Below are 13,544 nucleotides of genomic sequence, written 5' to 3' on the forward strand. Positions count from 1 at the left end.
ATTTAAACTATTAGAAATTTTTTTAAATTTAATTATTATTATTCGAATAAAATTTAAATTTTTTTAATTTTGTATATTTTAATTAATAATCGACATAAAAAATATTTTTCATTAATAAATTTTATTTAAAAATTTTAATATTTTTAAATAAATTTTAAATTTTTAAATAGAAATATATAAAAATTTATAAATATTATTATAAAATATATTTTTATATTAAACTAATAATTTTTATAAACGGATTCCAATAACGATTATCCTACTTAAAAAATCCAAATCAAATCCGAATTCAAGACATCTTCTTACGTGCTAATGAGTTGGGGGAAATAAGCTGCGCAAGCTCGAACAAAACGAGCCAGTTGAACAGTGGTGCCAATCCTCATGGGAGGAAGATGAAAACTGCCAGGCTACCCTTGATTAGACCATCATCTTTCTCATCAGTCCATAACCCTTTCTCTCATGGTTCACCACACCAAATCTTCCCGCAAAACGAAGACCACAACAGCATTCACTGTAATGCGACCACACTATCTTCAGTTCTTCAACGTTACATCAACTCCGATAACCCCTTTTACGGCCAGAAGATCCACGCCCATATTTTGAAAAGCGGTTTTATACCCAATACCAATATATCCATCAAACTTCTGATTCTTAATTTGAAATGTGGGTGTCTGAAGTATGCACGCCAAGTGTTTGATGAATTGCCTCGACGGACTCTTTCAGCTTATAATTATATGGTTGCTGGGTATCTGAATCAAGGATTCGTTGCAGAATCGATTAATTTGGTACATAGGTTGATTCTGGACGGTGAAAGGCCTGATGGGTATACGTATTCGATGATTTTAAAGGCATCTAATTGTGGAGGTAGTGTGAGATTGCCACCTAATTTGGCGGGCGTGGTGCATGCTCAGATAGTTAAATCGTATGTTGAACCTGATGATGTTCTTTCTACAGCGCTTGTTGACGCGTATGTGAAGAGTAGGAGGATTGGTTTGGCAAGGAGAGTTTTTGATATGATGATAGAAAAGAACGTAATCTGTTCAACATCTATGATATCTGGGTACATGAACCAAGGCTCTCTAGAAAATGCTGAAGAGATTTTCAAGAAGACTGTTGAAAAAGATATAGTGGTTTTCAACGCAATGATAGAAGGTTATAGTAAATCACTTGAAACGGCTCTTAAAGCGCTTGATGTTTATGTTGAGATGCAACGATTAGGTTTTAGGCCTAATCTGTCGACTTTTGCAAGTGTGGTTGGGGCTTGTTCTGTAATGGCAGGGTTTGAGATCGGTCAGCAAGTCCAGGCTCAGCTTCTGAAGAGTAATTTCATTAATGACATAAAAATGGGTAGTGCTATTATAGACATGTACTCAAAATGTGGCAGAATTGAGGATGCACGGAGAGTTTTTGATCACATGCCTGAGAAGAATGTGTTCTCATGGACTTCCATGATTGATGGATATGGAAAAATAGGAATGCCTAATGAAGCACTTGAGCTATTTCATATCATGCAACAATGTTGCGTTGAACCCAATCATGTTACATTCCTTGGGGCTCTGTCTGCTTGTGCGCATGCTGGCTTAGTTGCTAAGGGTCGTGAGATTTTTGAGAGCATGGAGAGAGATTACTCATTGAAACCAAGGATGGAGCATTATGCTTGCATAGTCGACTTGTTGGGGCGTGCAGGAAATTTACTGCTAGCTTGGGAATTTGTTGCAGGGATGCCTGAGAAGCCAAATTCTGATGTTTGGGCAGCCTTGCTTAGCTCATGTAATCTTCATGGCAACGTAGAAATGGCAAGCATAGCTGCGAAGGAACTTTTTAAGCTGAATGCTGAAGGTCGGCCAGGTGCATATGTGGCGCTATCTAATACCTTGGCGGCTGCTGGGAAATGGGATAGTGTAAGTGAACTTAGGGAGATTATGAAGTCAAGAGGGATATTGAAAGGTACTGGCAGCAGTTGGATTGGAACAGAAAGTTGTAGTGCAAGACCTAAAAGGTTGGCAAAAGAAGTAAACCAACATTTTAAGTGAGAAGAAATGATTCCTTTCAATGCTTTGTATAGCATTATTCGTGAACCATTGAGCAAAGCTCGCTTTGTTATGAGGTTTTCCAGGTATGTGGCGCTTTGCTTAGAAAATGTCCCATTTATCATTAAAGCTGCAAAAAATACATTGGTAACTTTATATTATCAGCTTGCGGTGGCTTATAGCTTTTGAATGATCGGGTTTTGGATAAAGTGATGAATATCAAGAAAAACACAGATGAGTAGAGATCAAATGTTGGGGTTACAGATTCTATAGACGAACATTGGTTGAGGACCCAAAGATATTCCCTTCAAGTGACAACAGGATTATGGACCTCCACGATCTGTGTCCTAGTGCTCAAGACTTCAAGCTAACAAGTTGATTGGAGAAACAATTAGTTAATGGGTTACTGTGGGAGTCACGAGTAAGGTTCATACCCATTTTCTTACTGAATTTTGTTTCCCCAGTAGATTACTGTTTGTAATTATTATTGTGGTTGATGCTGTTTCCTTTTTTGCACAGGAACTGCATGAAAATTGACTTGGAAGATCTTTGGAGCATGGACCAGAGGCGTTTTAGCTACCAGTACAGTTTCATTCCAAATATTTAAGGAATGAACATTTAAAGTCCATGACCATGAGAAGATGGAAGGCAAGATTTTTACTTATCTCCTTGATTTATGCGACTGCAACTGATTGTAGTTCTCATTTGGAGGAGACAGGATCACAGGAAGGGTATGTCTTGCTGGTGAAAGTAATATGAGCTAAGGGGGAAAAGAAATTGCAAGGACATGATAATGAAGCTTGTCCTAGACAAAATTCTAAGGTGTGCCCTTTAAAAGGGTGTCTTGATTCTTTGCATGCCATAAATTGATTGTGGCAATTATTTGATTATAAATTAGTTGTAGGGGTTCATTGTTTTACACCAGGAAACTATCATTATCAGTGAAAATGCGACTGCTGTGGCACCAATCATTGCAGTTGTGGTTGATGATTTCTAGGCCCAGTTCCAGCAAGTTATGTTCTTATGGGTGTCTTCGAGGAGCTTTTTGGACTGAGCTTTGGCTGGTCTTCAAGGTTTTCCTTTGTTTTTTCCTGTGCTTGTTGCAACTTCCTCTTGAATCTTTTGGTTCTAGTGGGTTCTCATCGATGGTCGCCAGTGATTTCTGGCGGAGCTCTGCGTTTGCTGGTCGTTGGTCTTAGGTGGTTTTCGCCCCTGATTTCGGTGTAGCCCGAGGCTGTTTCAGAGATGGTTCTAGTAGTTTCAAGTTGTGGACCTAGGAGATGGTTATGGGTAGGGCTATTTATGTTCTTGATCTGTTAGCCCTTGGTGAGCTTTGTATTTCGTTGTCTTTTTGGGCTTTTTAATGTAATATTTGCATGTTCAGTTTAAAGAAAAAAAAGTCTACACATTATTTCTCGGTCAAAATTCAATCCTGTCATCTTAATTCAATCTTTTCGCCTTGAACTCTCATTGTATTGAAGCCTTAAATCAATTATTGCTAGGACTTTTGGCATAGTGTAGGATTGTTCTTCCCATGTGGGTCTTGTGAGAGGTTAGGAAGATTCGAGCAGCTCAACCGCTCAATCTAAAACATATCAAGGTATAGCTGGACAATACATCAACCTGGAAATGGTTGACTGAGATGCAAATGTTATGGGAGATAAATACCCTTTAGAAGGGAGACAGTGGGCGATTAATTCAACTTTAGCTAGCCATCGGCCAGTCCCCAAGGACAGCCCGTAACCTCTTAGAAAATTTCGAAGTACTAACAAAAGTTTTTGCTAAATTTTATTATTATGTTATTAGATCTAATTAGAAAATTTTATGCTCTTTCAGTTTTTCAAAGGGTAATTTAGTACACTAATTTAAGATTGTAATGATAAAATACATAAATTTCACTTTACAATATAAAAGCTCTCAACTTCTATTTAAATAATATAGAAAAAATAAACATAGGAGAGAGCGTGGCTGCTCCTCAAAGAAGGATGTGTGAATCATGGGAATAGTGCTGAAAATTACGTGGGAAGGTAGTTGGTAATCCGCCCTATTTCCCGGGCTTTAGCTTAGGGTAAAGTAGACGGTGGATTTATTGGTCATTTGTATTTTATATTTTCCTCTCTCTGTATATATACACACACAGCACACAGACGTCTTCTAGTTGTTGTTTTTATTGATATTCCTTAGTTTTTATCAAAGTTCCTCTACTCGTCGTTTTCTGCAGCCAAGACTTTTACTCCATCAATTAAGATCAAGAAAACCTCATCACCAAGAATAAAGAAAGCAAGAAACAAGAAACCATGTGTTGCTCTGATGACTGCGAATGCAGGCCTTTGGGGTTTCTATTAGGCCTTCCCTTCGCCTTTCTCTCTCTCCTCCTCTCTCTCGTCGGCGTCGTCGTATGGATTGTTGGGTCAGTGGAATCTCTCTCTCTAGTTTCTCTTTGTGTTTGATTTACATGAATAATCTGAAGCTTTGGGTGTGTGTTTTAGGTTGATTTTGAGTTGCATATGCCCGTGCTGCTTCTGTGTGACTGTGATAGTTGAGTTCGCATTGGGATTGATCAAAGCTCCCATTCTGATTATGAAGTGGTTCACCTCCAAAATCCCTTGTTAAGCTTTATGGAAAATATCAGTGTTTGTTAGATTAATTCATTGATTATTATTGTTGACTTTTTCTAGAGGATGATTGATGATTGAATTTCCTTTTTATCAGTTAATAAATTTCTTCTTTTGAAGTTTGTTTTAGTAGTAATTTCTTTGTAATGAACAATTTTCTTTAATTTTCTTTTTAAATATCATTATATACTTATTATAATCGATGCCATATATTACAATTAACTAAGATTTAATTAAAAATAATAGAATAATAATATTAGTATTGAAACCAGATCGGTCATGGCCTTGTCTAGTATCGGGTATTTTAAGAAAGTCATTAACGTGCTATTGACTTTCGCCGTGGTTTAGAATTTGAACTTCCATTCATTTTATAAACCATTAAAATTTTGTGAAAAGACAAAAATGTCCATTTAAGATATTTCTTTCATTGAAAATCTCTAAAGCATTTTTACTCTTAACACACTTGTTTTTTTTTTTTTTCACTTATAATGATATAAACAATTTTTTTTTTCACTTATAATAATATAAACATGAAAATGGCAAAATCTTTTAATAACAAGTTATACATGAAAATTTTAACACTTATCTAGGAATCAATATGAGGCGAAAATTCAAACTATCTTCAATTGATTTAGAATTTTTTATATTTGAAAGTATGAGAATAAGATTAGTCTACTTTGTAATAGACCTCAGAGGTATCTATCTTTAATGTTGCTATTCCCTCTTGACCATACATTCTAAATATAGAGTTAGAGTGTCCTTAATTTAAGGTGAAATGTCAACTTTTTCCTAACCCAAAATATTGACAGAAAATTTATAAATTCAACATAAGCTATGGAGAGAGACATCTGCAGGCGAGGCTGAAGCACGGTTGGGTTCAAGCCATACTCTCTAAACGCACCTAGAGTAGACGTAGAAAGCAATCGCAAGTCTCAACGGGCACAAGAAGGAGGCACGACTTGCGAGGTTATAACTGCGCAACCAGAAGGACCAATCGGGACTTGCTGGCTGAGCGACCGGAAGGACCAGTTGCAATTCACGAGGCTGAGTGGCCGTAAGAGCTGACGGAAGGCTGAGCTTCGCAAGGGTCAACACGACTGGTGTATAACAAATTGCTTTGCAAGGGATAGCACAGGTATTCTCAAAATTCTCATATGTGAATATCGAGCAAGAGCCTTCAATTAAGAAATTACCCAATAAATATAACTCCAAATTCATCATAAAATCCTTCCATAGCAAAAGCCTTAGAATAGCTGTTATTTTTTTTTTCAAGGAGTTAATTTTTTACTCAACTTGCTGGAAGAAATTATTTATTTATTTTTTTAGAAGAATTATTATTGAATTTTTTTTATATAAAAAATTTATTAACTAATCTTTCAATATATTAAAATAACTTTAATATTTTAAAAAATTTATTAGTTTATATTTCTATTACTTTTAACAGTTAAATGTTATAAAAAAATATAAAATATCAATAATACAAATAGATTAATTAGTAAACTCAATAAAAATTTAAAGGACCTATTAATAAATTTTTTAAAATTTTAAAAATTAAATAATAAAATACTTAATAAAAAAATTATTGAAAAAATTAATTAATAAATTTTTTAAAATATTAAATATATTTTAATATATTTTTTAAAATTAAAAGATTTAATGAGTGAATTTTCATATCATATAGAAACTAAATAATAATTTTTTATTTTTTTATTGGATAGTATAATAGACAGGTAGATAAAAATCATCTTCCTCTTTTAGGCCATTATGGCATATGATTGCTGAGTCAAACAAAATGAATGTTAAACAAAATAGTACTCCTAAAGGCATCCAAGAAAGAGTAGATGTTTTTAATGTTAGCGATGATGAAGGAGAGCTGAATGATGCTAGATAAATAATTAATTATTTATTGATTTTAAAAATATTTAATAAAATTAATTATTTAATTTTAATAATGCTAGATAAATATAAGATTTGTTAAATAATTAAATAATATTTATTAATTTAAAAAATACTATTTAATCTTAATAATAATATAAAAAATTCACTATTTAATTTTTCATTTTCAAAAATTATATTAAAATATTCATAATATTTTAAAAAATATATTAATTAATATTTTCATTAATTTTAACTATTAAGTATTATAAAAACAATATAAAATAATCTTAATATAAAAAATTAATTAATAAATATTTTTATAAAACTAAATGATCAATTAATAAAAATTTTAATATCATAGAGATTAAATAATTAAATACTTCGTAAATAAAACTAACGAAATGACAGAGTATTAAATTTTCTAAAACATTTCTACATAGTATATATTTTAAAATTAAAAAAATAATTATAAGAATTAAATAATAATTTTTTTATTTTAATATAAATAAAATATTACTCTTTTTATTTTATAATTTTTATCTATTTTTTTATTAAAATTATTATTAATTTTTTATATTATAATAATATATAAATATACTATTATAACCTATTTAATTTTATTTTATTATAAAAAAAATTTTAAAATGTTTTTAATATTTAATAAACTTTAATACTTTTAAGAGAAATATAATTAAAAAATAAATTAAAAATATTATTTTTAAATAAAATAGATAAAAATTATAAAATGAAAGAAATTATGAAATTATTATATTTTAAATTATCAAGTTATTATATAATTATTATATTTATTTAATTAATTAATTTATTTTAAATCATTAAATTGTTATGTAGTTTTTAAATTTTTATGAACGAGTGGTACATAATTAACACAAGTGGTGCTTCCACCAGCGCATGCAGCTCCTGATGAAAAGACAATAAACATGGGAAAAAGGAAGCATATTTATGAAAACCTGCTTTGGATTTTTCTGTGTCATTTGGTAAAACAAGTTATTTTTTAAATATAATTTTTTTAAAAATAATTTAATTAAATTATTAAAAAACTAATTTTCTAAAAAAATAAAAAAATTATTTCAATAAATAAAATTTTAACACTTTTTAAAAATTAAAAATTCATAAATTAAAAAATAAATTAATCTCCGAAATAATAGAATACATGGAGTATGAAAAAACATTATCCAAACAAACCGGCACTAATTCCTCAATTAGGAAAGAGTAATAATGTAAAATCTCAACTCATCGAAGTACTAAACCAACTGCAGACACCACCGTCACCAAACCAGCCTTCAAAAATCCACCATCGGAGTTCAATTTGCTCTTTTGAAGCTTCCCCTCTCATCCTGCCTAATTGCCTGCGACTTCTCTTCTTTCTCCCGAGTTCTCCATCGCTTACAATTCTTTATCTTCCTCTTCATACCGCCACTACTGATTCTTGCTTTGATTGCCCACAGTTTTCCAAAACCTGCAGTCTTTTCTTGAAAAACCCACCTCGAGAAACTTATATATATCGCCTTCACAGCCCTCAAACCCCACAATTGATCAACTCTCTTGTTTGTATCTTAAACCCCATTTTCTAAAGTTCTGATCTTTGTAACGTTTATACATTTTACATGGATGCTGCTAATCAACTCGGTTCAACTGCACATCCCAGCTCGAAGCCAGCTGTTGTCCATGCCAGCGCCTTCACAGGGACTCTGGGATGCCATTTGGCTCGGCGACTGGTGGAGATCGGCGTCAGTGATGTCTTCTCGGTCCCTGGAGACTTCAACTTGACACTTTTGGATCACCTGATTGCAGAGCCCGGGCTGAATTTGATCGGTTGCTGTAATGAACTGAACGCTGGATATGCTGCCGATGGCTATGCTCGTTCCAGAGGCGTAGGTGCCTGTGTGGTGACTTTTACTGTGGGTGGTCTCAGTGTGATCAATGCAATCGCTGGTGCTTATAGTGAGAATTTGCCCGTGATTTGTATCGTCGGCGGCCCCAATTCTAATGATTATGGAACTAACCGGATTTTGCATCACACTATTGGGTTGCCTGATTTTAGCCAAGAGCTCAGGTGCTTCCAGACAGTCACCTGTATTCAAGTGAGTGTTAATCTTTTTGCATTTATCATATAGTATATGTGCATTTATGCGTTTTTATGCGGCAATGTGTATTTTATGATATATATTGTCTGGTGATGATCATGACGGTGGGAATTTGGCAGGCAGTAGTGAATAACTTGGATGATGCACATGAGCAGATTGACACTGCAATTTCTACTGCTTTGAAAGAAAGCAAGCCCGCTTATATTAGCATAAGTTGTAATTTGCCTGGAATTCCTCATCCAACCTTCATCAGGGAACCTGTGCCTTTCCTTCTTGCTCCTAAGTATGCCCTTCTCTCTCAATATTATTACAATGTTTGTGGGTTTGTTTCGTCTTCTGGTGAACTTCAATGATATTATTAGTTTGATTGAAAATGGAATTAGTCATAGCCTTGTATTTTGTAATGCTATATTTCTCACTTTGTTAGCAAGCAAGATGGAAACTTTATTATAAGATGGAAGTTATATGTATGGCATACATGTTAAAACTAAACTTTTCTGAAGTGAGTGAAAATAGGAAGGCTTGGACATAAATTTACAGATGTACAAAGCATGATTCAGAGGATAAATTCTTTGATAGCTTTCATTTTCTTGTTAATCTTCCCCATTTGCTGCAGGAGTTACAAAAGATCTAGCATTTAATTTTAACTTATTGGCAATGGTCAAACATAATTAAGACCAAGTAATCATCTTCAATCTCAGTTTGCTTTGTATTCATATTGTTATATGTGAATCTGAAGGCTAAGTTATTGTTCCTGATGTGTTATTTTAACAATGTTCTGTATATTCCACTGAATAGGTATAGGGAAAATACTAGATAAGTAAGTTGTGTAAAATTCATTAAAATCCTTTCTTAAGTATCATTATTCTGCACTACCAATAGATAGAGAGTTTAAAGTGGCACCATTTACCTTTTATCATGCAGGGTAAGCAATCAATTAGGATTAGAGGCAGCTGTTGAAGCAACTGCTGAATTTCTGAATAAAGCTGTGAAACCCGTCATCGTGGGGGGACCTAAATTAAGGGTGGCAAAGGCGCAGAAGGCTTTTGTAGAGCTAGCAGATGCCAGTGGGTATCCAGTTGCTGTTATGCCCGCAGGCAAAGGGCTAGTTCCAGAACATCATCCACACTTCATCGGGACATATTGGGGTGCTGTCAGCACTTGCTTCTGTGGGGAGATAGTGGAGTCTTCTGATGCCTATGTTTTTGTTGGCCCTATTTTCAATGATTACAGTTCTGTTGGATATTCCTTGCTGGTCAAGAAGGAGAAAGCAATCATAGTGCAGCCTAATCGTGTGACTATAGGCAATGGCCCTTCTTTTGGCTGTATATTTATGGCTGACTTCTTAAGTGCGTTGGCCAAGAAGTTGAAAAAGAACAGCACAGCCATGGAAAATTACAGACGCATCTTTGTACCTCCAGGTGTCCCTCTGAAGTGTGAGAACAATGAACCCCTTAGGGTCAATGTACTCTTCAAACACATTCAGGTAAGCCCAAATGTGCTCAAGTAACATAATCTTTGCTAATTTTGTAGATTATATGAGAAGTCTATTAAGTGCATGATCATAGCACAGTCACTGGGTCTTTCAGGTAGTTTTTTGGTTTGGTTAGGTTAATGTCTGCCACTTACTGATCTTGAGAATCCAAAAAAGTGTCTTGCTAGTTGACTCGGCCTCTGTCTCTCTCAAAAAACTTTTTTTTTACAGCATCTAAAATAGTGCTTTTTATAAAAAGCACTTTTCTGGCCTCCAAACTCTGCCAAATAGGCTCCTAGTAGAATAGGGGTCAATGCTTTTACTTCTTACTGGGTCTCTTAGTTCTGTCCGTATGATGGTCCTTTTTCGTGGAGCTATCAGCTATTGTCTTACTGCAAGGGGTTGGCCACGGTGATAATATGAACTGCTATCTTAAAATTCTCCTGATTATTGGCTTCATAGGAGAAAATCTGACACTTGCAAAGAGCCTAATAATAGTGTAATTATTGAAGAAGTGGGATTCTTCTTCATAGTCCATTATCCATGTGTTATTCTTCCTTCAATTATTTATGTGCTTTGCTAACAAAATCTCTAACGTGGAATAGCAATTGCTAAGCGGAGAAACTGCGGTAATTGCTGAAACTGGAGATTCATGGTTCAACTGTCAGAAACTCCGCCTCCCTGAGAATTGTGGGTGAGTCATTCACCAGACTGGAGCGTTATAAAAACTGAACGTGCTCCTCTATGTTTATCATCATGAATAGGGTGAAAATTGTTTGCAAATGTTTTTGTGTAGGTATGAATTCCAGATGCAGTATGGATCCATTGGATGGTCAGTTGGTGCCACCCTTGGGTATGCTCAGGCTGCCAGAAATAAGCGTGTGATTGCTTGCATTGGTGACGGAAGTTTTCAGGTGAGTGATACGACTCTTATGAGCTCATCTTCACCATGATATAGCATTAAGAAATATGTACAAAAGAGAGAAGGAAGAATAAAAGAAAAGTGATGATCTATACAAGTGCAAAATGCTTTACTATTCACAGTGGCTTTAATTCATTATTTTAACCTAGTTAATCTTGAAACTATGAGGGATGGAATTTAAGGGAAGTTTGAAAAGATGTAGTAATGGCTGAACAGTGGATATCAGGCAAGACATGCTCCATTGTTACCCAAAAAGGAAAGTGAGAAAATGGATTTGGGAAGTTGTGCTTTGTAATAATGAACAAATTGTGATGTCGTCTGCAATCAATCCTGTGACTAACAATTGTTAACGTGTATGATGCGGTTATACTTTGTCTTTATTCAGGTAACAGCTCAGGATGTTTCAACAATGATCTGTTCGGGACAAAGGAGTATAATATTCCTCATCAACAATGGGGGTTATACTATTGAAGTAGAGATTCATGATGGCCCCTACAACGTGATCAAGAACTGGGATTACACCGGCTTTGTCAATGCCATCCACAACGGTGAAGGCAAATGCTGGACAGCAAAGGTTTGAATGAATCGAACAAACACACTTCATATGATTTTTCTGTTCTGATCTCCTGCATTATGTTAGCTGTCATGCTTCTTTATTCCTAGCAACAAGATCTCCAACCCTGTTAACTCAACGCCCTTTATTCACGTAGTCATATCAATTCTATTGCATAGTTGAATCCCACATTATTTTTGTTGTATTTCTTCCAACTTAGTACTTTTTCCTTTATTTTGAACCATGTTCTTGCATAATTCTGTCCTTTTCCTGTCTTCATCTTTCTTAGCTACACTGGTGTTTATCATGTCCCATGGCCTTGCAAAGTGGATTCCAAACTAAAATCCTATTGCAAATGAGAACCTTAGACAGCAATGGCTGCTGAAATTATAAGTTGCAAAACAGAAAGATGGATTGCACAGTTAAGATTTCGAAGATTATAATTTTAGGGTGGACTGATGAGTTAGGTACTAATACAGGTCCACACGGAGGATGAACTGACAGAGGCAATTGCAACAGCAACAGGAGAACAAAAGGATTCTCTATGTTTCATTGAAGTTTTGGTGCACATGGATGACACTAGCAAAGAGCTGCTGGAATGGGGTTCTAGAGTTTCTTCTGCAAACTGCCGTCCCCCAAATCCACAATAAGATTTGCATGTTTGTCTCTCTTTTCTGCTTGTCTGGAGCCCCGTGATTATAACTATTGTGTGATGTACATTAAATTTTGTGGTGGTTGCGGAAAGAGTTCAAGATGATCAAGAATATGAGCAATTTAGATTTGTGTTGACGTGTTCTATGTCACGTGCAAAGTTCATAGACAAGTTGCTCTGCTAGACCTCTTATCCTGTTTGCTGACTTTAATGCATTAATAGCTCATACTTCTAAACAATCTATTTATTTCCTTTCCAAAAAAAAAAATTATTTATTTTCATCAAAGATAAGAGAAAATTCATTAAGGGTTAGTTGAGCTTAAATCCAGAGGATTGAAAAAAAAATAAATTACCTCAGCTAAGGCAGAATAGACGCCACAAAACCAGGTTTAAGCCCCCAATTCAAAAACAACAACAGAACTCACCCAACTAGTGGGGACTCTAGAAGTGTCGGCAATCTATCACTACCGTCCATGCTAAATCGACTGTCTGAGGGTAGCTTGAAAAACCTTGTACAGCCAAGAAAAGCACAATTTGCTCCAAACGGAGTCCCAGCAAGAGGAAGAAAACCATGAAGTTCAAGATCCAAGCCAGTCGCATCAAGAAAACCAGAAGCGATTTGCATCATGGTGAGGAATAAAGCCTTCACAAGGGACCCAGAAGGTGAGACGCAACAAAGAACAAGGAGGCTCATCGAAAAACACCCTTCCAGAAAAGGATGCGACAGAGACTTAAGAGGGTTCCAGTCAAGGAGGGTTGATATCGCAATCAAAACAGAAAAAAATCGAGGCTAGTGGTGGTCAAAGCTCCCTCGATCGATGTTGAGGGTCACTAGAGGCTTACATGTAAGCATGGTACCGACCCCAGGAGGTATCTCAACATCTCCAACAGCCACCGCAGATTTGAAAGACAGCTTTTTTCTAAGCAAAACATCGACATGCAATTTTAAATACAAAAATTGCCTATTTACACTAGCTTCAGAGGCTAAAGGGAAACCATACACCGGGGAAAATGCAGGAGATGACTGCAAGCTCGATGTGAAGATATATACCTTCCGGAAAGTTAGCAAATATGGCCAAACAAATAAGATGAATTTTAACACTTTCTAATAATTTTAACTTAGCTCACTTCTCCAAAACGAATAAGATCTACATTTAAAATGAAAAATTTAAATAAGAATGGGAGACAGAATAAAATAATATAAAATTTTACAAAAAAAATATATTTATATTTTAAATTTTATTTTTTAAATTATAAAACTTTAATTTTAAGCCACACCTCAATTTAATATGTCATTTTAAAGGAGCGTTAA

General features: G+C 34.7%; 3 protein-coding genes across 8 annotated transcripts; all 3 read left to right on the plus strand.

Annotated features, from left to right (window-relative positions):
* The first annotated feature begins 282 nt into the window (after positions 1 to 282).
* LOC122721175 (pentatricopeptide repeat-containing protein At1g28690, mitochondrial) lies at positions 283 to 4,326 on the plus strand. 6 transcript variants are annotated; one of them, XM_043952119.1, is made up of 2 exons: positions 283 to 3,103; positions 4,252 to 4,326. In XM_043952119.1, exon 1 carries the CDS (start codon positions 393 to 395, stop codon positions 2,031 to 2,033), a length of 1,641 nt encoding a protein of 546 aa, XP_043808054.1. In that variant the 5' UTR covers positions 283 to 392; the 3' UTR covers positions 2,034 to 3,103; positions 4,252 to 4,326. The 6 variants fall into 6 exon arrangements, with proteins under 6 accessions (XP_043808054.1, XP_043808057.1, XP_043808055.1 ...); XM_043952122.1 differs by lacking the exon at positions 4,252 to 4,326 and having other exon boundaries at positions 283 to 2,852; positions 2,935 to 3,451; XM_043952120.1 differs by lacking the exon at positions 4,252 to 4,326 and having other exon boundaries at positions 283 to 2,456; positions 2,550 to 2,881.
* Positions 3,994 to 4,774, plus strand: LOC110604260 (signaling peptide TAXIMIN 1). Its single transcript, XM_043952124.1, has 2 exons — positions 3,994 to 4,440; positions 4,520 to 4,774. The coding sequence occupies exons 1-2, from the start codon at positions 4,328 to 4,330 to the stop codon at positions 4,641 to 4,643; spliced, it is 237 nt and encodes a 78-aa protein (XP_043808059.1). The 5' UTR covers positions 3,994 to 4,327; the 3' UTR covers positions 4,644 to 4,774.
* A 2,968-nt stretch (positions 4,775 to 7,742) lies between these two features.
* On the plus strand, positions 7,743 to 12,471 carry LOC110603926 (pyruvate decarboxylase 1). The gene is made up of 7 exons (XM_021741933.2): positions 7,743 to 8,628; positions 8,751 to 8,914; positions 9,556 to 10,117; positions 10,711 to 10,799; positions 10,902 to 11,019; positions 11,413 to 11,601; positions 12,060 to 12,471. The coding sequence occupies exons 1-7, from the start codon at positions 8,152 to 8,154 to the stop codon at positions 12,228 to 12,230; spliced, it is 1,770 nt and encodes a 589-aa protein (XP_021597625.1). The 5' UTR covers positions 7,743 to 8,151; the 3' UTR covers positions 12,231 to 12,471.
* The last annotated feature ends 1,073 nt before the right edge of the window (positions 12,472 to 13,544 follow it).

The sequence above is a fragment of the Manihot esculenta genome, chromosome 16, assembly GCF_001659605.2.
Source record: "Manihot esculenta cultivar AM560-2 chromosome 16, M.esculenta_v8, whole genome shotgun sequence".
Classification (NCBI taxonomy): domain Eukaryota; kingdom Viridiplantae; phylum Streptophyta; class Magnoliopsida; order Malpighiales; family Euphorbiaceae; genus Manihot; species Manihot esculenta.